The sequence below is a fragment of the Lissotriton vulgaris genome, chromosome 9, assembly GCF_964263255.1.
Source record: "Lissotriton vulgaris chromosome 9, aLisVul1.2, whole genome shotgun sequence".
Classification (NCBI taxonomy): Eukaryota; Metazoa; Chordata; class Amphibia; order Caudata; family Salamandridae; genus Lissotriton; species Lissotriton vulgaris.
The window spans coordinates 1,030,275,064-1,030,297,736 of NC_141697.1; the positions used below are offsets into that span (position 1 = coordinate 1,030,275,064).

Sequence of the window (22,673 nt, forward strand, 5' to 3'; positions counted from 1 at the left end):
AGCAGTAGAGGAAGGTGACGAAGATGGTAACATGGGATATTGAGAGAAATCCGAGCCTGGTAGTTTTACTGCTTGGCGATTACTCGGGCAGATTAGAGGTTGCCCATGGGAGGCAGGAGATTGCCCCTTTTCATGCCTTGACAGGATAATTTCACAGTTTTCGATAATATAAATGTGTGCGCACAGCTGATGGGGAAGGAGCGGGTACAGAGAAAAGCTTTGGTGCTGCTATTTTCCCAGGTGCCTGGGCTTCTGTGATCATTGCAATATCAGGAGTAGAGAAATAGCCCTCTTCTTGGTGGTGAAGACTTGACCCCAGATGTACGTTGTAACAACGCATGCCTTTACCACGCAAGTCTTACAACGCAAGTCGTTACAACGACTTGCGTTGGAGGGCGTGGATTTAGGAATCTTATAATTTTATATTCCAACACCAGTCCCCGTAACAGTAGGAAAGGTGTTGGAATATAAAATTGCAAGATTCCTTATCCCACAGCGCCATCCAGCGCAAGTCGTAGTAACGACTTGCGTTGTAATAGCTGCGGGGTAAAGGCACTGCGGTGTAAAAACCGCATCGTAAACGATGTTCCCCCTTGACCCCAAGCATTTACTTTTTCAAGGGTGGGTACATTCATCACCTGGAACCCACCCTGTGTTACCTAAGTACTTATTCAGTGAGGCCTGTGTGCTGCAAGTCTAGGAGGGTTTGCACTCGCATTTGGAGCACATTTGCTGCAGGTGAAAGACCCACAGGGCAGAATCCTACCCATTTCACAAAATGATTTCTGGTGTAACTGAAAGAAAAGTCATTTGCTAGACTTGGTCCTTCTGACTAGCAGATTGCTGGCACAGTAAAAGGACAGTACTCTGTAAACAAAACAGGTGATGGACAGAATGTGGATCAATGTCACACATTCACCCCAGTCCAAAGATCTGGGCCCAAATCCATCGTTTCTTTGCACTCCACACCACCCTGGGTTAGACAATGGCGATATGCAAATCAGCTCCGACCCTGTGCCCCATGGGAACAGTCCAGTCCGAACTACAAAAGCCATGTCCTTCTCAGAACGGAATCAAGCATCCGAGGACCGGACCGGTTTCGAGGTAACACCTCTCATCAGCCCGGCTAGCTTGACTCCAGTGGTGTGGAGTGCCTGGGACCCACGTCTGAGCATCCCCAGCGCACTTAGGGGGGAATTTGCAAACAAAACAGGTGATGGACAGAATGTGGATCAATGTCACACATTCACCCCAGTCCAAAGATCTGGGCCCAAATCCATCGTTTTTTTGCACTCCACACCACCCTGGGTTAGACAATGGCGATATGCAAATCAGCTCCGACCCTGTGCCCCATGGGAACAGTCCAGTCCGAACTACAAAAGCCATGTCCTTCCCAGAACGGAATCAAGCATCCGAGGACCGGACCGGTTTCGAGGTAACACCTCTCATCAGCCTGGCTAGCTTGACTCCAGTGGTGTGGAGTGCCTGGGACCCACGTCTGAGCATCCCCAGCGCACTTAGGGCGGAATTTGCAAACAAAACAGGTGATGGACAGAATGTGGATCAATGTCACACATTCACCCCAGTCCAAAGATATGGGCCCAAATCCATCGTTTTTTTGCACTCCACACCACCCTGGGTTAGACAATGGCGATATGCAAATCAGCTCCGACCCTGTGCCCCATGGGAACAGTCCAGTCCGAACTACAAAAGCCATGTCCTTCCCAGAACGGAATCAAGCATCCGAGGACCGGACCGGTTTCGAGGTAACACCTCTCATCAGCCCGGCTAGCTTGACTCCAGTGGTGTGGAGTGCCTGGGACCCACGTCTGAGCATCCCCAGCGCACTTAGGGCGGAATTTGCAAACAAAACAGGTGATGGACAGAATGTGGATCAATGTCACACATTCACCCCAGTCCAAAGATCTGGGCCCAAATCCATCGTTTTTTTGCACTCCACACCACCCTGGGTTAGACAATGGCGATATGCAAATCAGCTCCGACCCTGTGCCCCATGGGAACAGTCCAGTCCGAACTACAAAAGCCATGTCCTTCCCAGAACGGAATCAAGCATCCGAGGACCGGACCGGTTTCGAGGTAACACCTCTCATCAGCCCGGCTAGCTTGACTCCAGTGGTGTGGAGTGCCTGGGACCCACGTCTGAGCATCCCCAGCGCACTTAGGGCGGAATTTGCAAACAAAACAGGTGATGGACAGAATGTGGATCAATGTCACACATTCACCCCAGTCCAAAGATCTGGGCCCAAATCCATCGTTTTTTTGCACTCCACACCACCCTGGGTTAGACAATGGCGATATGCAAATCAGCTCCGACCCTGTGCCCCATGGGAACAGTCCAGTCCGAACTACAAAAGCCATGTCCTTCCCAGAACGGAATCAAGCATCCGAGGACCGGACCGGTTTCGAGGTAACACCTCTCATCAACTCTGTGGCACAACACATTGCATTACAGTGTGAAATACTTTACTCCTAATGTTTCTCATAATCTACTGATAATTGGTCATCGTGATACTTTGTGTAACTTCTCTTCTATATTTTAAAATAAATAATTTTTATTATGTGGAGTTAAAATATTATATAATGTTTGCGATTGGATATGGAAAGCTGACAGCTGTGTTTTAGTTGTAAAGAGTTAAGTGGTTTCAAATCTGAAAGCAACATGTTTCCTTTTACAGGAGTATGAAATTGACAAGACCTTGGGGATCAAAGGACCAGAGGATGTTGCCAAGATGGGCATTGCAGAGTACAATAAGCAGTGCCGGGGAATTGTCATGCGATATTCCCAGGAGTGGGAGGTACAGTATATTTTATTTAGGTATATAGACTGCTTTACGTTATCGGGATTTATTGCACAACTCCACGGTGGTACTCCAATCAACGCACCCAAACGTGACCATTAGTAATGAGACAAACGCCCATCTTATTTCTTTTTCCATCAATAGCCTTTGTTTCTACAAACTTTTTAAACCCTGTGATTGATTGTTGTCTTTATGTAGCCAGTTACTTTAATGTTTTGTTCTAGTGGTTTCTGAAGACTGCAGTCTGTGCAGTGCTTTAGTATATAACAATGTGGTTTTGGCATGGAGTCAGTAATCACTGAGCAGTGTCCATAGCCCTGCTACATTTACACACATGTCCTCTGTTTATTTTCTTATTACATTTGTGTAATACGACTTCAATCAATTTAGAGTGTGCAGGTATACCACTGCCTGTGTATTAGTCGGGTGTGTAGGAGGGGGGCTCCTTTCCAACTAGGAAGGTTGGGTTCTTTTCGCTATTCTTCCCTTGCAGCCCTGCATGCATGGAGCTAACGAAAATTATGTTTTCATGCTTTTTTTTAAACCCATACATTTTCACTATGCCCTTTAGTTAAGATTCAAAACGTTCCTCAGCTGGGGACCCAGGATTGCAGTGGTAATGCATCTTAATTAGCCTGAGGAATGGCTGAGTGATCAGATGTGCAGGCGCTGAATACAGTAGGGGTGGCACATAGCTTCTGCATATATCTTGTGCATATACCTCAGTAAGTCTTGTGCAGTGTATAAAGATCTTAAAACTTGAACCTTGCATCCAAGGGTAGAGAGTCATGCGCTTTTAAAGTTCCTATATCTGTTTCTCATTCAATTTCAGGCACTTTCTGACTACTTGGTTTGAACCCTCTGTAGTCCGAGTTTCTTTGTGAGCTGGTAAAGACTATGGTGCATTGATCTAGTTGTGTTAACCCCAATCTCGCGCCAGTATCACTACATGGTTTCTTTGGACCAATACAAGTATTTTCGACCGTATGAAGAATTGCGGGCTGATTGCCTCTGATATGCTCCAACATGGATTTGCTACTCTTAACCACATGCGCGCTGCTCTGATTCTTCTGGAATGCTGACTTTTTAAAAAACCCATTGTTCATGACGAGCTGGGCTCGTCATCAGTGTTTGAGGAGGCTACACCATGACGAGCCCAGCTCGTCATCAGCCTCGAAGGGGTTAACTGCTGTGCAAGTTCCTGAGCTCAAAGCACCTCTTACTAATTCAACAAACATTTTCTTTTTCACTCTGTGTATCAGACAGAAAGTGAAGTTTCCCTGCAATAATGCCGTACTGTGTCCTTTATGGGATTACGAGTCCTTCAACACAGCTAGTTGAAAACACTCTTTAATCCATTTCTTAGTGCAGTGTATTATCGTTAGCAGTAAGTTTTAGTCGGAGTGTGACCTTCCGTGCATTCCACGTTCATCACTAGGTCGCTGGACTCTCTACCCAAGTTACTAGAGCCAATTGTTTCAGTTAATTGCAAGACTATTGAAAGCCTCTAAAGTCATGGTGCTGACTGCATGAGCAAGGTGATGAAATGATCCAAAGTGGAAGGTCTGCAATGTAATTAACGGTTTTTTGTGATAATTTCCAGCACTCTATGAACACACTCCAAACCTCCACCAATGCTGCTCTCTGAATCAGTATATTAAAAAAATCACATTCAAAGGGGACTCGTGGTGTGATACCGATTAACACCCACCTAGCATTGAAGGAAGATGTTGGCACCTCCATCGCCTAAACTAGCATGGTCCCTTTAGCTCTTTTTGACATGTGGGTTTCTCTTCCGATATTTCAGATACAATAGGAACATGTGATTCTTAGTTGGTCCAGCCATAAATTTCCCATTCCATGTCAGTAAAAGACACTAACTTCTGAACGTGAGTTCAAACCAAATGAACCTGACATTAAAGGCAGGTATCCCTACCTCCCACCGCGGGCACTGAGGTGGGATTTGCATTCCCTTCTCAGTTATTGGGGTGGAGTAGAAGGCAGCTGTGTGAGTTCGAGGCTGGGTGAGTTATGTCCTATCCACTTTAGAACTACGGCCCACCCATCAGTGCATGACGTGCAGTGCTCAGGAGCCTGGGATAGATCAAAACAAAAGCAATTCCACTGGTATCCTAAGTCTTCCCTAGGCCCTAATCCAAAATTCTCCACCCACGTATACAAGCCTAGAGCCCATCACATTCTAAGCCATGATGAAATGCCCCAGGGCAAGGACGACCTTGCAGGGAATTAGCCTGCTAATGCTCAACTGTGAACAAAAAACCCAATGAGGAGAGATAGGTAACCTCTCCTTGTTAGATCTTCACATTCCCTCCCCACCCAGTCCTTATCATATGTTTAAGAGCAGCTCATAACTTTATCAAATTGTTTCATTTGGTAAGTGATCCCACTGTCCAGTGTACCTAGAGATTCTTCAGATGGGTTCCCAGAGTGAGTGTCAGAGTTGGCCTAATGGTGTGTGGGTGGTGTGAGCACACAGCATAAGGTGCTTACTTTGGCAACTAGTCTGTTCACTCTAGGGCTGTCTGGTGTCAGGCTGGCCCGTTTGCACGGCCTTGCTCCATCTCCTCTGTGAGGCTCTCAGAAGCACTACAACTGCATTTGACAGCTAGTCAGTTCGCTCCTGTGCTGTCTTTTGCTTGGCAGGCCTGGTGTGGCCTTGGGCTGCTTCTCCTGGGCTGAAACTCTCAGTAATGAAATAATGGACATACTTCGCACCAAGACTCCTCATAACTTCAAATGCTCTTTGGTTGTATTGGTTGGCTGTAATATGAGGAAACCAGCCCAGTAGCATTCTTATGTCTCGAGGCCATAATGCCTGACCTTTTGTCGAACATGGTCTCAGTAACTGCAATTAAAGACATGCTAGAGTGGAATGAGGAGTGGAGTGAGGCAGTGGAAGCAGCAGTGCTTTATGTGCCTACTCCATAGGGTATTTAAAGAGACCACTCTGGTAAGGCAGAGTTAAAGGAAGAGCCCATCCTCCAGTCCTATGTTGGTTCTGGCGGGCCCACAATTCCTTATGTTATTACACGTATAGACTCCCTCCAAATCTCCAGCTTGGTATTCAAGGTACTTCCAGCATCTTCAGATGTATTTTGAGTGGCGACTGCTGATTGGGCACCAAATGATTTCGTACCAATTTAGAACTGAAGGTCTATGTGCTGATCTCGGTTAGCCTTGATGATATTCCTGAGATGGGTTGGGTTGTCGGAGCTGGGTATCACCAGAGGGACAGACTTAAAAGAAACTGGGGCAGCCTTTAGTGGAGGCTGGTATTAATGCTGCAGTCGGCTTGTTACTTATCACTGTGGGTGATTCTGTGGAGTACAGGGCAGCAGGTCGGGTATACATATTTTCACATTGGCGGATGCTGAACAGGTTCCCTTTACTAATAAAGGATCTCAACACTTCATTGTGAGGTAGTATAATCATGCATCCTCTGTAGATTGGATGTTGGTTTCGCAGTCCAGCAAGAGTGACACTGTCGGCTAGGCCTCTATATCCTTCTGAATTAGTAACCTAGATAGGTAGGTCTTTTGTCTGGTAAACCACCAGACTTCTTGCACCTACTTGAGGATTCTGCATGAACAATGAAGAGCCCACAATGTTACAGAAGAAATAAATGAGCCATTAGTATTTTATAACATTTGACCCCCACATTTCACACCAACAACGTTAAATCTGTGCTCCCTCCATCACATGATGTCCCTCAGCTACAGTATTTTTAATCTGAATCCTCATTGTACACTTTAGTACACCTGTGTGCAAAATTATTCATTCTGTTACATCAGCATGCCTTGCAAATGCTAAATATTGTTCTGCATTCCTCAGCCGCGTTCTCCCCGAGGTTGAGGCGTGCGCTGTCCAGCTTATCTTTTATTTATGCAGCTTCTTAAATATTTGCCAGGCACTAAAGCTGATGAGAATCTGTACATGTTCATGTTGCAATCAAAGAGTTAACCTAGCAGGATGCGAGGGGGAAGGGAGGGTTTGGTGAAGCTGACTCGTCTGGAGAAGTTACAGTACCTCTTTAGTAAACAAGTTAAGTCAGGGCACAACATGTTCTTTAATAGTAGCTGTTTCAGATATGTCTTGAAGATTATTAGTCGGAGTCCAAGGGCAGGAAGGTCAAACGGTATAGCAAAGTATGCAGTCACGAATCCTGGTTTAATTTAATTACTGAGCAAAGCTCTGTATATCTTGAATGTACTTTGCCCACCATAAGCTTCTCTTTTATTAGGGGGGGGGGGGGGGGGGGCAGTTCTCCATTTGGAGGAGTTGAGTGATGCCTGTAAAGCGAAGAATTCTGTACAAACCATTGGTGTGATTATGTAATGAGAAGCCTGTGGAAGGAGTGTGTGTTCTTGTGATTAGGTCACAAGTGAAATAAAATGCAATTTTTAGTTTGCTGCTTTTGGCTAATGTCTGTTAACCTGCAGTCTTCAACCTTTTGAGTAATACGAGCTAATTATGTCCATTGGACAGCATCCTGAGGTAATAACATCAATAGTGTTGTAAATAGTGACTACATCAGACAAGATTACTTTTATGGCCACCATATGCAAGAATAGCATCTGTGATCACATCAGTGCAGGGTTGCCAACAGTAATCTAAAACAGGCTGCATCAATTTGAAATGCCTGCACATGGATAATACATAACAGCCATAGCTACAACGCCACTGGCGTCATGGTAATAATAGGAATTATTCTCCAATGATGTATGCCGTATCAAAATTGAAATCCACAAAGTCTCCTGATTGGACAGCCAAATAGAGCACATCAAGGAGTTCACCTTCAGACAAGGAGTCTTTTGGGGCTGCTGCCACTTTCGAACTCTGCTGCTAGAGTTCTACCTTTGTAAAACGATATTTGCTTGAGTTAGTCACCTTGGGTTTTCATAACGATCTGAGAACTGAATATAGTTGTTTGAAATTTGCCAGATTTATGACAAATACCTGTATGTTTTGCATCTTGACAGGTCAGTGTTACCAGGCTCGGACGCTGGATCGATTTCAAGAATGATTATAAAACTCTGTATCCCTCGTTCATGGAAACTGTTTGGTACGTAATCCCTTTCAGTCACTGATGATCAGAAATGCATAAGATGGAAGGGTTTTGCTTGTCAAATTGTTTGATTAAATTTAATATAGACTTGCATGCGCTTTACTTACGGACCTCCAAAGGTCTGTTTTAAAGCAGTGAGATCTTGCACTGGATCAAAACCTGAGCACGGCATAGGACTTTATCCATCTGTCTGTCGGTCTATCTGTGTCTGTCTGTCTCCTTTCTATCTTAGGTGTTGTATGGTTACTGCTTAATAAGTCAGTGTGTACCAAAATGATGTAGGAAAGAAAAATTTCTTTCTAGAGTCCCCTCACTCACCGGGGTTGCCCCACGGTGACATGCTTCATCATTGGGGCCATCCCAGTTCTCTACGAAAAGGGGCGTGCTGCGACAAGGCGACTACGCTGGAGCACTGGTTTTGTGAGATGACTATGTGTGGTGCAAGTGTGGTGATGGTGGAGTGGGTGTTAGTGGGCCTCAACAATTTATTTTGCTCCTAGTGTGGTATAAAAATTAAAAAGGGGTAACACTGTATTCTAACTTTTACTGAGCTAGATCAGTGTTGTGGTCAACATGTTTCAAGCTCCCCCAAGCTTTTCTTCAGGACCATACAGGGTCCAGCCCTGTATTGCCACTCCTGTTTTCAAATGAAAAAAGTGTTGCTAAAAACTACTTATCAACTTTAACCGCTGTTGTTAATAAAACATGCGTGTTGTTGTACATACGTTTTGTATTCTACTTGGAATTGTTTTGTATTCTACTTGGAATTATAAAAGAGTGTTAGATTACACCCCATGGTCTTAGGCAAGGGCAGGAACGCCTCGTGGAAACATTGTTCCTATCGGCAGACCCGCTCGGTACTACCTGATGCTTCCTCACCCGACCGCATACTCAGTATGCGTTTCAGTTTTCTTCCTTGTCTAGTGAGTCTCGCGATACTCAGTCGTCCTCTTCATCCCCCTCAAGCCTGTTTTTCTTCCTCCTTAAGTGATTTACTGGGAGAAGGCAGCGCCTGACATAGCCTAGCCCCTCCACGTCCTGCTCCCTTTCTGTAACTTTTTTTTTTACCAAGATCGTTACGTTCTTCATGCTCTCTGGCGGCCGTTTTGGCATTCTTAATTTACCATTCCAACATGGCTTTTGCCCATTTTAGAATGGTAAAATATAAAATTACCATTGCAAACAGGCATTCGCAAAGCTAAAAGGTTGCTACTCACCTTTTAAAGGTAAGACCTGTTGGCTTTGCCAATACTTGTTTTACAACGTGCATCTCATGTCTTTATTTTATTTTAATGTGTTATGTAGTGTCATCCTATCTATTGCCACTTGTTATGGATAAACTATCTTGTATTGTTTAGTCACTAGAATATTGTCTTTGCAGCAAGGAGGGTTGGAGTCCTACCACCCCTGGCAGGCCACAAGCCGAGGGTACACGCACGCAGACAGCGTCTACCCACTCTTTCCACAGGGTGAACGCCGTCGTCCCTGCTAAGAGGTTGAGCCCCACAGACATATGTAAACTTGCCCCATTGTGGTTTTCAGACACTGGTACGCATTCAGCAGCGCCTGCACGTTGTCTGTTTTCATTCCGAGCAGCAACGTGCAGTAAGAAGGGGCTTTTCAGATTCCAGCTGAGCCCAAAACAAAAGGCCTACGTTAAGGGGCCTTCAGGTCTCGTTTGTTGGAGTATATTGTTTGGAAGTTATATCGAGGCTTACACGTACATGCACATACAATGGAGGAGAAATAAATGCATACAGCTTTTAAATACTTGAGGCATGCTATTGACTTTGTTTAGTCTCTCTTTATAAGAGATGTGCATTCACTGTAAGAATGTCAGATGTTTCGGTCTTTCCAAGCATTTTACACAAATAAAATTAAAAATACCACAATTTTGTTTTATTTCTTTTATAGCACTTTAGTTCTACTCATCCCACTGCAGGGTGTCAAAGCACTTTACATCACATGTACACATTACACATTGACAGTAAATCATATGTGTATGAATCCATGTGCAGGATGTGTTACATAAGGTAGTGAGGGTTACAAGGTGTAGGAGCCGCATGCCCTTCATAGGTCGATGAGTTATATTAGAAGGATTACAATTTATGAACTGCAAATAACTAAAGGATCTCTGTGTTAAATGCAGTAACCCACTTAACCATTTACATAAAATAATACAACTGTCTCATTTGCATGTTAGGTAATGTGCTTTGCATGCGAGACATTAACCCTCTAAGCTATTTTGATTCAAAACTGGGATTAGACAAAACACAGATATATCCAACAAATACATTAACCTCCAGAGTTATCTTACCATTATGAATATTCCTGAAGATTTAGTTGGCAGACAAAAATATGTGCGTAAACCCCATGAGATATTTTAAATTGCATGCTTGTAGCCAAATAAGCAGAACAGTTTTTCTGCCACGTTTCTCCTTGTTGCCAATTTCCTTGTGACAGGTATAAAAAACAAATGTGTAACTTGAGGCCCAGATTTTACGTCTAGTTTGAGTCACTTTTTTGGCACAACCCAATCACAAAATCTAATTTGATAAATATAATGCGCTCATCATGTACCCATGGTAGACCTGATAAAAATAGGTGTGAGGTCTTAAGATGTTACTTCACTTCTTGTGATGCCACTTACTGTGATGGTACATGCTGTGTCACGCGCTGTGATGTCACTTGCATACTGCCTAAATCAATTAGTCCCCCCACATCTTTTTTAGGACTTGTGCCCTGACCTCTGGTAAAAAACAAGCATTTGCATTGCAACAGGTCTCACATTTATGCGAGCTTGAGCTCACGGCATTGTAAATGACATTGCCTTTTATTTATGTTTTGGTTTTTGAAACCTAAATAAAACGCATTGTCATTTACAATGCCAATAGCTTAAACTCGCGTAAATGCGAGACCTGTTGCATTGCAAGCGCTTGTATTAGAATCCCTATTATGGCATTAAACGGAGCAGCATACTTAGTAAATATTCGCATTTGACGATGCACATATGTCTTAGGAATAAGCAGCTTGGTTGTACCATGTGAGGCAGAGGCTTCACACTTTATGGTTTAAATAAAGTTTTCCGAAATGAGTACTTCAGAGATTTTTTTTTTTTAATTATATTTTTATTGCAGAGTTATAAACAGCAGGAAAAGGTAAACAGCCAGTGCACTTGTGGGCTCCCCCCGTCCAATGACAGTTCACAGTTGTACACAGCCATTCAGCCCGCATCCCGGAGGCCGGGCGGCATATCAGATCGCTCGAGAGGAACACCACACAGTGTACGTCCCATTGGGACCCTGGCGGAAGGTCGTTTTACGTATCTGCTTTTACCCCCCCACCCGCAACAACATTCCCGTCAGCCATCTCCGTGGAATCAACGTAATTGCCCCCGTCGGGGCCTACTCTAGGCTATTCGGGCCTTCGTGCCAGGCCGTCCCACCCAATCAGTCTGCCCGCCACTTCATACCCCCTGTCCCAGTAGTTCCAAGGCCTCCCCCAGCAACCCTCCAATGGCTTCCGGCCCTCCCCAAGCCCCTCTACAACTAACCCCCCCAACGCCCCCCCCCCTGGCAACTGCTAAGGTGTGTGCTTCGCTCTACTGAACTGGATGGTTCCACTACAGTACGTAGTGAGATACTTCTGTGTTCGCCCCGCGGTGTCCAGCGGCTTAGCCCTCGCCGTCCTCATCCTCAACCAAAGCATCACGCAGAGCCTGTACCACTAACTCCCATGCACGCGCCGCATCCAGAGCTTTCTCATTCCCCAACTTCACTGCTTGCTTCATCCGGAGCACGCTCTCGCAGTCAGACCATCGCAGCAGCTCATTCTTCCATCTACGCAGTGAGGGACCCCCCCTGGCCTTCCAGTGCCACGATATTTCCCTTTGAGCCAATATCAGGCCCAGATCTATGAATTTACTTGTCACCTTGGTGTGCTTAGTATGCGGGAACCAGAGCAATAGACACGCCGCCATGTCGAATTCTACCTCCCTGTCAGTCACTTCATTCAGGAGTTCCCCTACCTCCGCCCAATAAGATCCCAGTTGTGGACACCCCCAAAACAAGTGGTCCATGTCCGCCCCAAGGGACGAGCACCGGGGGCAACAGGCATCCGGCACCCGAAAGTGCCGCTGTAGTTTCTCTGGAGTTAAATAGGCCCTATGGAGCACATAAAAATGGACCTGCTGAAAGCGTGCGTTCCTGGTGCCCTTCCACGTGCGTCGCAGGATATGGCCCCATGCCGTATCCGGTATGGGCCGGCCAACGCTCCCCTCCCATTTAGCTTTGAGCCCATGGAGTGGTTCCAGCCCTTCGTTCAGCATCCTATTATGGAGGCACGTCACAGCTTTGAATGTACCAGCCGCCATCACCACATATTGGCATGCCATAGTCGTCGCGGGCTCCAGGAGCCCCTCTTTCCAGTGCTTTTGCATGGCAGCCACTACAGCCGCGTGTAGGAGGAAGCCCCCCTCAGGCAGTCCGAACTGGTCCCGGAGCACGTCGAACGGCGCCAACGCCCCATCTATATACAAGTCACCCACCACCTGCAACCCCGCGTCCTCCCAGTCCATCAACGGGGACCAATCCCCTCCGTGCGGCAAAGCCGTCAACATCCCGATCGGGATCTCCGGGGCATAAGGCCGCGATGCCCTCGCTCTCCGAAGGCTCCTCTGCCAGCACAGCCGGAGCGTCCGCTCCTCCATGGTGAGGGCCCGTAACTCGAGCCGTTGCTGCATAATGATGTACGACAGCACGTGGCGCTGTATCCCCCGACCCCGGTCTTCCTCCGGCCCCCGGAACACCCTGGCTACGTTCTGCGTAAGGACCTGCAACTGCGCCGCCAGATAATACAGCTCAAGGTCGGGCACGGCCATGCCCCCCTCCAGCTTGGGGCGAAGTAGCGTGCTCAAGGCTATTCTGCGACGGCCATGCCCCCACAGAAAGCCAATAATCAGTGACCGCAGTTCCCTAAACACCCCCTGGGGAATCCAGACAGGTAGCGTTCGGAAATAATAAAGGAAGCGGGGGAGCGCCACCATTTTCAACAATGCTATCCTGCCCAGGACTGTCAGCGGGAGGGTCGACCAGAAAGACAAGCTACCCCGCAGTGACCGGACACAACGGCCAATGTTACCCTCCAAAAGGTCAGCAGCCGAGTGGTAAATGCGGACACCCAAGTAGGTGATGCAAGAGGGTTCCCATGTCACACCCAAGTCGCTGCTAGGGGCTGGCGATCCCGCTCTCAGCGGAAACACGCAGGTCTTTGCCCAATTGACCTTAAGGCCCGACAGTCGGCCGAACTCGGACAGCAGATCCATCGCTCCAGCCAGTGCCCCCGAAGTGTCAGCTAGGTACAGGAGCAGGTCATCTGCATAGAGCGATATATAATGCCATTGCCCATCACTCACTATTCCCGCGTATCGGTCGCCTGACCTCGCATGGACCGCCAAGGGTTCCATCGCCAGGGCAAACAACAGAGGGGAGAGAGAGCATCCCTGTCGTGTTCCCCTGCCCACCGGATACGCGGCAGATACCAAGCCGCTCAATCGAACTCTCGCCGTCGCCGAGGTATACAAGACCCTCGTCCACCTTCGAAACCCATCGCCCATGCCGAACCGCTCCAGCACTCCATCCAAGAAAGGCCATTCCAAACTGTCGAAGGCCTTCTCGACATCCACGGACAGAACCGCCGGCGTTCCCTCCCCATCCAAGATGGCGTCCATTATTCCCACCAGGCGGCGGATATTCATCGCCGTGCTCCTCGTGGGTATAAACCCGGCTTGATCCCTGTGCACCAGGCCCGTCATGTGCGGGGCCAATCTAGTGGCTAGGATGCGACTCAGGATCTTATAGTCCACCGTCAGCATGGACAGCGGGCGATAAGACCTCACGTCCGCGGCATCCCGGCCAGGCTTGAGGAGTGGTACTATCAAGGCCTCCCGCATGGAGCCAGGCAATGCCCCCTTCTCGAAGGCCTCCGTATACACCACCAGCAGCCTGGGCGCCAGAGCGTCTACATAGTGCTGATAGAACTCGACTGGGAGTCCGTCCACCCCGGGCGTCTTGTTACGGGCCATATGTTTGATAGCCACTCGAATTTCCGTAAGCGTGATCGGGCTACCCAGGTCCTTCGCGTCATCCTCGTCCAAGACCGGAAGCGGCCTCTCCCCCAGGTACTCCACGATGTCCTGAACCCCCACTCCCAACTGACTCCGGTACAATTCCTCATAGTAACCCCTAAAGCGGTCCAATACAGCTGCCTGGGAGTACACCATCTCTCCCTGCGCGTTAGTAATGCTGAGGATCGGGCAACCCCTAAGTTCCGGGCTAGCTAATCTGGCTAAGAGGGTACCCACCTTGTCCCTTTCTGCGTGTGCCCTGATAATGTACTGCCTATAGTCATAACATCTCAAACGTTCCGTCTCCGCGGCTACCACTTCCTTCGCCTCCAATAACTGGGCCTGTAGACCTGGCCTAGTTGGCCTGCGGCGCTCCAGGTCCCTCAAAGTTTCCTCCGCTTTCATTAAGTCATTCAGCACAGTTGTTCGAGCATTCGAGAACCTGCCCAAGCACACCCCTCTCACCACCACTTTCATTGCATCCCATTCAGTAGACCTACTCGTCGCCGTTCCTTCATTCGCACCGAAATAACTATCAATGCCCTGCCGGACCGCATCGTCGAACACAGAATCCTCTAGCGTCTCCGGACGAAGCCGCCATGTTGGTATTACTGAGCGCTCCCTCTGCCATTGAATATGCACCAACAGGGGGTTATGATCGGATATCGTCCTAGCAAGGTACTCAGCATGGGTAATCAATGGGGCTAGGGAGCTCCCGCAAAGCACCGCATCAATTCTGACATGTAAATCATGGAGAGCGGAATAAAAGGAGTAATCCCTGGTTCCCCTGTGCCTCTCCCTCCAGACATCCAGCAACCCCCATTGTTCTTGCCAGTCCTTCCTGTGCGCGGCCAGCCTGCGCACAGGAGAGTCTACTAGGGGGGGATGGGACCTATCCAGAGCCACATCGGTAATCGAGTTGAAGTCCCCCCCTAGCACTATCGGACCCGCCAGGAAAGAGGCCAAGGACCCCGAGAGGCTATCAAAGTATCGGCCTTGGTCAGTGTTCGGTGCATAAACACAACAGAAAACCACATCCCGTCCATACAATCTCCCCTCCACCGCTACAAACCTGCCATCCGGATCTATTACCTGATTCAGCACTTGAAAGGGTATCCCCGCCCTCACCCAGATCAAGACCCCCCTGGCATACGCTGAGTAAGTGGTGCCAAAAACCTGGCCCCGCCATCTTTTCTGCAAGGCAGCGCACTCTTTTTTGGTGAGGTGAGTCTCCTGGAGCATAGCTATCTGAACCCCCCTGCGTACCAGGTATGCATGTACTTTGTGACGTTTCACCATAGTCCGCAGCCCCCGGACATTCCACGTTAGGCATTTCAAATTAGGTAATGTCCCCATTCCAATTCCGTACAGTCCGAATCAAACAACAACTGTCCATGACCCCCCAATGCAGTTGCCCCCCCCCAAACAACCCCAAAACTGAAACATTCCCCAAACCCCACTCCCCAGGACAGAGCACACGAACCCAATGGCCGCCCCCATCCAAACCTTGATCCAACTTCTCGCACACTTACCCTGTGGTCTCCACCACAGTCGACCTTAAGGGCCTAGGGGGGGTGAGTCGCCGCCAACCCCAGCTAGCGGAGCCCGCGTCCCGCCCTTCATCCCCTCCGATACACTCAGCTCCCCCACCCGGCAACCCGCCCTCCAGCGACAGGATATCACCCTACCATGAAGTCCCGATCTAGTCCCAAGTCTATCTCAGCCGCAGAAAATAGTATCCGAAGTCTGTGGGGTCACCGTCGGCCCCTTCTGGCTCTCTGCCTCCGAAAGTTCCTCTCCTGTTCTGCTGCCCTCTCCTCCCGAGTCCGTTTCGGCCCGTTCACTGTTCTGTTGCGACCCTGTAATGGCCGCCGTCGCCGCGAGTGCATCCCTCTTCTCCGCCGCCATTTGAGCCTCCCGCTTCTCCCGCTGGCGCCTGTTGCGGGACCTGATGCGTTGTGACTGCCGCACCCGGGGCTGCTTGGGCTGGTCTCGCCGACTTTGGTGCGTCCTATCCGTCCCTGCTCTGTACGACTCAAGCCATTGCCAAACTTCGTCCGGAGTCTGGAAAAAGTGTGTGGTGCCATCCATGATAATCCGCAGCTTGGCCGGGTAGAGCAAGGAGTACTGAATGCCTTCCTCCCTGAGCTCCTTCTTCACAGCAAGGAACGATGCCCTGTCCTTCTGGACCGCCTGCGTATAGTCCGGAAAGATCGTTACCTTGCTGTTCTCCACCTCATAAGGGCCCGACATCCTGGCCCGCTGGATGAGGAGGTCTCGGTCCTTGTAGTGGAGGAGCCGCACCACCATTGGTCGGGGGGGGCGGCCAAGCCCCGGCGGGCGAGCGGGCACCCGGTGAGCCCGCTCCAGAGTGAAAAATGGAGTAAGCCCCTCCGGCGCCACCACAGTGCGGAACCAGTTCTCCATGTAGGCCACCGCATCCTCCCCCTCAATCCGTTCCGGCAGGCCTACGACCCGCACGTTGTTCCGCCTATTGCGGCCTTCGGCATCCTCCGCCCTCCGCTCTAGAGTGTCCAGTCGGGCCAAAATGTCTGTAATCCTGTGCTCCGCGGTCACCACCGATGGCTTCAGGTCCAGCAACAGTTGGTCATGATCCTTGACCCGATCCGCCAGCTTCGCGTGATCCGCGCGTAGCAGCCCCAGGCCCGTGGCCACTTGGGCAATGTCATTGTGCAACGCCTCCTTAGTGGAGGTAATCGCCTCAAGGATGGCATCCAAGCGCCGGTTCAGCCGCTGTTCCTGGTCAAGCTCCGGGGAGGGACTCTCATTCAGCTGGGTCGATGTCGCCGAGTCCCCCTCGCGGCTCCCGGGCATCGGCCCTCCGATCGCCGCCATGTCAGGGCGCTGCGTCACAAGTCCGGCCACCCGTACTGCGGGTTCCCCCGTGGGTCCGTGCCGGTCACCGGGCGCCGGGCAGTGCTATGTCACCGCCAATGGTCTCAGGAGCAATGACCAGGCGGACGAGCTCTGTTCCGTCGCCCCCACTGGGCCTGTGGGGGGAGGATGAGTCGTAGGGCGGTGGTCGACGAGAACCCCTGATCTCCTGGGTGAATCGGGCAGCGTCCCCCGGTCTCAGGGCTTCGTGCCGCCAATCCCAGTGCGTTGGGCAGCCGGGTTCAGGGTCCCTCTCTGCTCGGCGACAGCCGGACTCAGGGCTGAAGTTCGGGACCGTCCGACCTCCTCGCCGCCATTGTCTTCACACCCCGGACTACACCTCGGCCGCCTCTCCCTCGATCTCCTCGGGGCCAGCAGTCCCCCAGCGATTCACCGATTACGTCCAGCTGTCCCCTTACACTTCAGAGGGCAGGAACGTCGTCTCCGGGTCGCCTAGGGTCCCGAAAACAGGAGAATTAGCGGGATTCCGCGCGGAGCTGCGAGCTCACGCCGCCATCCCGATCGGCGTCCAAGCCACGCCCCCATGAGTACTTCAGAGATGAGATCTAAATCTATGAAAAAGGATTATTATTTAAGGTCCCCGAACGCTTCAAAAAAGAAACTGCGCAGTGAAAAGGTTGTAATGTGCCCGAACCTTACATTTTACGCTCACACTGCATGCCTTAGTGGAGCGCCCACCAAAAAAAAAACCCCAGAGAAACGCTTGGTACATCTCAAGTTGATATTTGCATTTTACAAGTGGTGCTTTGTTATCCCAGAAGTAACCGCAGTGGAATATTCCCTCTCTTAGCCATTTCACAATCCCGCAGCTCGTCTATTTAGTAATCTCGCAGCCCCTTTTTAACTCGGGACACTGCTGATTTTGCGGCAAGGGAAGTGTGCATCGAGAGTCTACTGCAGGTGTTGAACGTCATGCTGTGTTTTATATCTAAAACAAATAGATGCACGCATTGCTGTGCTCCATCAGGGTGCCCCTACGATTTTACTTGGACTTTTTGTAGAGTATTGCTTAAACCAGCTGCTTTTAAGTGCTTGAGTAGGACCATGAGACAGAAAGCGCTATCTGCATATGCTAGATGAGCAGATGCGGACCGCACCACAAATTAATTAAATAAAGCAGCGCAGCTGCTATAGTGAAAGCGGACTGTGCTGGAATAAGGAAAGACCATTAAAGAAAAAAGTAATCACCCACTAAATAATGCAGACTGTAGCGAGCAAAGTAAAAGGTCCAGTCGTCATGGGTGGTAACAAATGGAGACAAGGCGGTACCAAGGTGGGTCTTACAAGCCTATGTACGAATTGGAAGCCAGCATTTCTGAAGGACAATGACACAAGCCAATCACAAATATGTGGGCGGGGCTTCCACAGCATACCCTAATACAGCATGCCTCGCATAGCGTGCAGTGCAAGTGTGCTGCCGCTAGGCTCGACCTAAAACAAATAAAAAAAAACAAATAAAAAAAATAAAAAAAAAATATATATATATATATATATATATATATATATATATATATATATATATATATATTACACACACACAAACAGTCGAGTCCTGAGTACAAATGAAAAGCTCTGCTTTTATTAGTGACACCTGGCTCCTCACTCTTAGGCAGACTCATTTTGGCGGTAGAATCCGCCTTAATCATTGGATAAGCAAATTCAAATAAGGACTGCATTGAACTGGTGATCCATTCCTTTGTCATAAATTTCCCACAATGCAGTATAATTATGCAGGTAAGTTCGATCGTTTCTTATCCACTTAACCACGTCTGGCTAAGAGTGAGGAGCCAGGTGTCACTAATAAAAGCAGCGCTTTTCATTTGCACTCAGGACTCGACTGGTTGTGTTCATTAATCTGAGATTGCAGGAGTGACTGCGCCTGTGTTTGTTGAGACCACCCTGCCAGGGTCGGAGCCCCCATCTTTGCAGAGACCTTTAAAAATATCCTATGTGTGGGGGGATGACCCGCTCACCCCAAAACAAGAATGAAGGAATTACCGGATACAGTGAAATTGTACTTAGAGGCGAGTAAGGGACGCTAGAGGAACATTGAACTTCTCGGGTGGAGTGCGCGGGAGAGCTGCTTTTTGACGCATACACTTTCTTTTCCTGGCACCACATAACGAGCAAAATGCCACTATGGAAATGATGTTGGGACTTTGTAAGTACTATACTAAATATTAATAAGGACTTTTAAGTGGATAAGAAACGATCAAACTTACCTGCATAATTATACTGCATTATGGGAAATGTATGACAAAGGAATTTATCACCCTGCCAGGGTCGGAGCACCCCCATCTTTGCAGAGACCTTAAAAAAATATATATATCTATATATATATATATATATATATATATATATATATATATATATATTCACTGAAAAAACCATAGGTTTCAGGCTTTCAGGGGCGTTATAGTTAGCTGGACATTTCACTCGTACAAAACCATTGAAATTCCCCCGTTCTAGTTAGTTCAGCTAACTATAACTGGCGTGCCCACAATCCACTGCTGATGACGTCACATATTACATCACTCATGACATGGTCAGTGACATCACTCATGGCATTACTGATGACATCTCAAATGACATCACTGATGACATCATCCTGGTGAAAGAGTGGCAGACCTCCTCTCACCCTAATATAACCTTTGATACACACATTGAAAAATAGAAATTAAAATGTTCAAAACAATGGAGATACCAATACTAAAAGCTGACACTAAGAATCTTTTTCACATAGAATCACCAATGTTATCCTAAGGGAGGAAATTCACTTAGCAGGTAAGTAGTGTTAACATTACTTTTTCTTACTCAGTGGTGGCTCCTGGATCCAGGACGGGTGCATCTCCTGTAAACAGTTGAAAGAATGCGTTTAAGTCAAACCGGCGATTTTTAAAGAATATTTTTTTGTTTTTGAAAATAGACACTTAGAAACTTTTCTGGTGAAAACCAGACAATAGATTCCTATGGAAGGAAATACAAGTTACTGGTAAGTGCGATTAGAATTACTTTTCAGGATCAGTACTGGGCACAAAGAAGCAGCACTGGGGTCACTCCTGATAACAGGTGAGTAAATCGAAATTTGTACTTTTGCTGATTTTATAGGAATTTTATAAAGTTCAAAAACTCAACAGAAGAATTTCCAAGTGAAACCAGTCAATGTTAGCCTATGGAAGAAAATTCAAGTTACTGGTGAGTATGGTTAGAATTACTTTTCAGGAACAGTACTGGGCTCAAAGATGCAGCACTGAGGTCATTCCTGATAACAGGTGAGTAAATCGGAATTTGTAGTTCGGCTGATTTTAGAGGAATATTTGTACAATGGTGATGGAAGGGGCGTGGCCTGAGGTGACATGTATGCAAACACGCCCTTTTGGCGTATTTTAAGTTGGGGGATTAAGTGCTCTTGAATCCTGAGGGCCCTTGGGTGCCAACTAGCCCACCAGGTACCTCTAGTATGCGCCAGGGGGCTGCGTTGCAGAGAGGTGTTCAAAGGCCTCGCCCCTTTTTACAACACTCTGCAACGCCGCTCTGTGGTGCTTATTAGAGGTACCTGGTGGGCTAGTTGCACCCCAGGGACCCTCAGTATTGACAAGGAATGAATTCTTCAACTTAAACCATACCACCGGGCGTGTTTGCACACATGTGAACTCAGGCCCTGCTCCCTCCCTTCACCACTGTGCAAACGCGCCCTGTGGCGCATTTTAAGTTGGGGGATTAAGTCCCCTTGAATACTGAGTGTTCCTGGGGTGCAATTAGCCCAACAGCTACCTCCAGTAAGCGCCAAAGAGCTGCGTTGCAGAGAGGTGTAAAAAGGGGAGTGGCCTCAGAACACCTCTCTGCAATGAAACTCCCTGGGGTATACTGGAGGTGCCAGGGGGCGCGTTTACAGAGTAGTGCAATGAGGGGGCGTGGCCTCCGGCTTCGATCCCGTTTTTTTTAAAGTAGGGGGAGCCCTCTTTTTCTAATAGTTTTAGCCCTGGGGACCCCATCCCCCAGGGCCTGCCCCAATTTTTAATAAAAAAAATAAAAAATCGGGAAGCAGGCCGCGTGCCCCCCCTCCCAAGGCTATAGTCTGCCCCGGGGACCCCATACCCGGCATGGGCCTTTTTAAAAAGGAGGTTGGCTGCCTTGCCCCCTCCTGTGTCCACTTTTGGCCCCCGGGGACCCCATCCCCTGGGGCCGGCCATTTTTTTTTTTTACATTTGTTTTGGAGGGGGCCACTTGTAGCCCCGGGGACCCCATCCCACGGGGTTTGCCCACTCCGTTGGGGACCGTGGGGGGGTCCCCAATTCCCCCACGGTCCCTGCTGGCTTTCCGCGTCCTGCGGGAGCCGACATTGCTTTTCTACATGGGGAACAGCTAACATACTGCTCCCCATGTAGAAAAGCAATAGTCTTTGGTTTTTGGAAGAGAGAGCAGGTTTCCTGGTCTCTCTTCCAAAAACTCCTCCATCCCCTCTGGGCCCCCCATTATAATTAAATACATGGCTAATTTCAAATAACGCAGGCTTCGTTTATTTTTTTTTCACGGGATACGCGTATCCTACGCGCATCCTTTTTTTTTAAATCACAGATTTTTTTGGGGGGCCTTGGGGGTCCTTGTGGGACCCCTGAGCAGGCCTAGGGGGTCAGGGTGTTTTATACCCTGCCCCCTTTGCATCTTTTGCACACTTGTTTTTCAGTTTTCTCGTGCCTCGGTTCTACCGAGACACAAGATGGCAGCCAATTAGCATGCAGCTCGTGCTCGTAATGGTTACGCACATGATCCTCGGAGGATACGCGTACCCTATGCGCCCATAGATATATCTATGATTTTACTTTTGATTTTCTCAGGAATTACTGCACGGATTTACACCATTTAACAAAAAGCGTGATCTGTGAACCAAACTCTACCTTTTTGCCAAATTTGGTGTAATTCCGTTCAGCAGTTCAGGCTGTAGCAACGACTAAAGGTCCCTATGGAAAATTGCATGGGGAAAACATGTTTTGGAACCCCCCCGTTTTTCTTGGCCCCGCTTGACAAATCACCCCGAAACTGTCAGGATAGGAGCGGAGCGGAGCGCCCCATCTTCTTGGAGAATTTCGCAAAGATTCATCGACCGGCGCCAAAGTTATTCCAAATAGAATGTGTCGGATTTCCTATGGAAACTAGGTCTTAACTATAACTACCTACTGGGGACCGCCAGTAGGTAATATATAGCTTGGTCACACAAGTACATAGAGCATACATTCAAAGAAAGGAATACAAAACTTAAAGTGGTGTGAGGGTGTGGGAACATGGTTTGTGAACATCAATTTACTGTGAATTTGGGTGGGCTAGAGGTAGAACAGTGCAAAGGGCAGGGCCGGTTCTAGGATTTGCGAGGCCCTGGGCTAAAAGGGAATGTGCGAGGCCCCTCTAATGTAGATAAGTAGCCCCTTGCAAGGAGACCATTCACAGACACTGTGGGAGGCCTATTGTCCAGCATTTTGTTGCCCCCCCACAGTTTTAATTTTGAGCCCACAAGCATTTCTCACACCTTCAGTCCGATAGGTGTGTGACTTGCTTGTCGGCTAAAAGTTAACAAGCATTTACAATACAATGGTCTCGGCATTATTAAAGGTAGAGCTATTGGCATTGCTCGTGACATTTTTTTTCATTTTCTTTTTAAAAAAAACATAAATAAATGGTATTGCCATTTACAATGGCAATAGGTGAGCATTAGACAGTAGTAGAGAGTATT

At 48.4% G+C, this 22,673-nt stretch overlaps 1 protein-coding gene across 1 annotated transcript in view; it reads left to right on the plus strand.

Moving 5' to 3' along the window:
* The window catches only part of IARS1 (isoleucyl-tRNA synthetase 1), a 553,819-nt gene that overhangs the window by 69,376 nt on the left and 461,770 nt on the right, over positions 1-22,673 (plus strand). The window contains exons 4-5 of the mRNA XM_086938943.1: positions 2,697-2,816; positions 7,820-7,902. Of these exons, the coding sequence (XP_086795069.1) occupies positions 2,697-2,816; positions 7,820-7,902 (203 nt within the window). The remainder of the gene's footprint in view (positions 1-2,696; positions 2,817-7,819; positions 7,903-22,673) is intronic.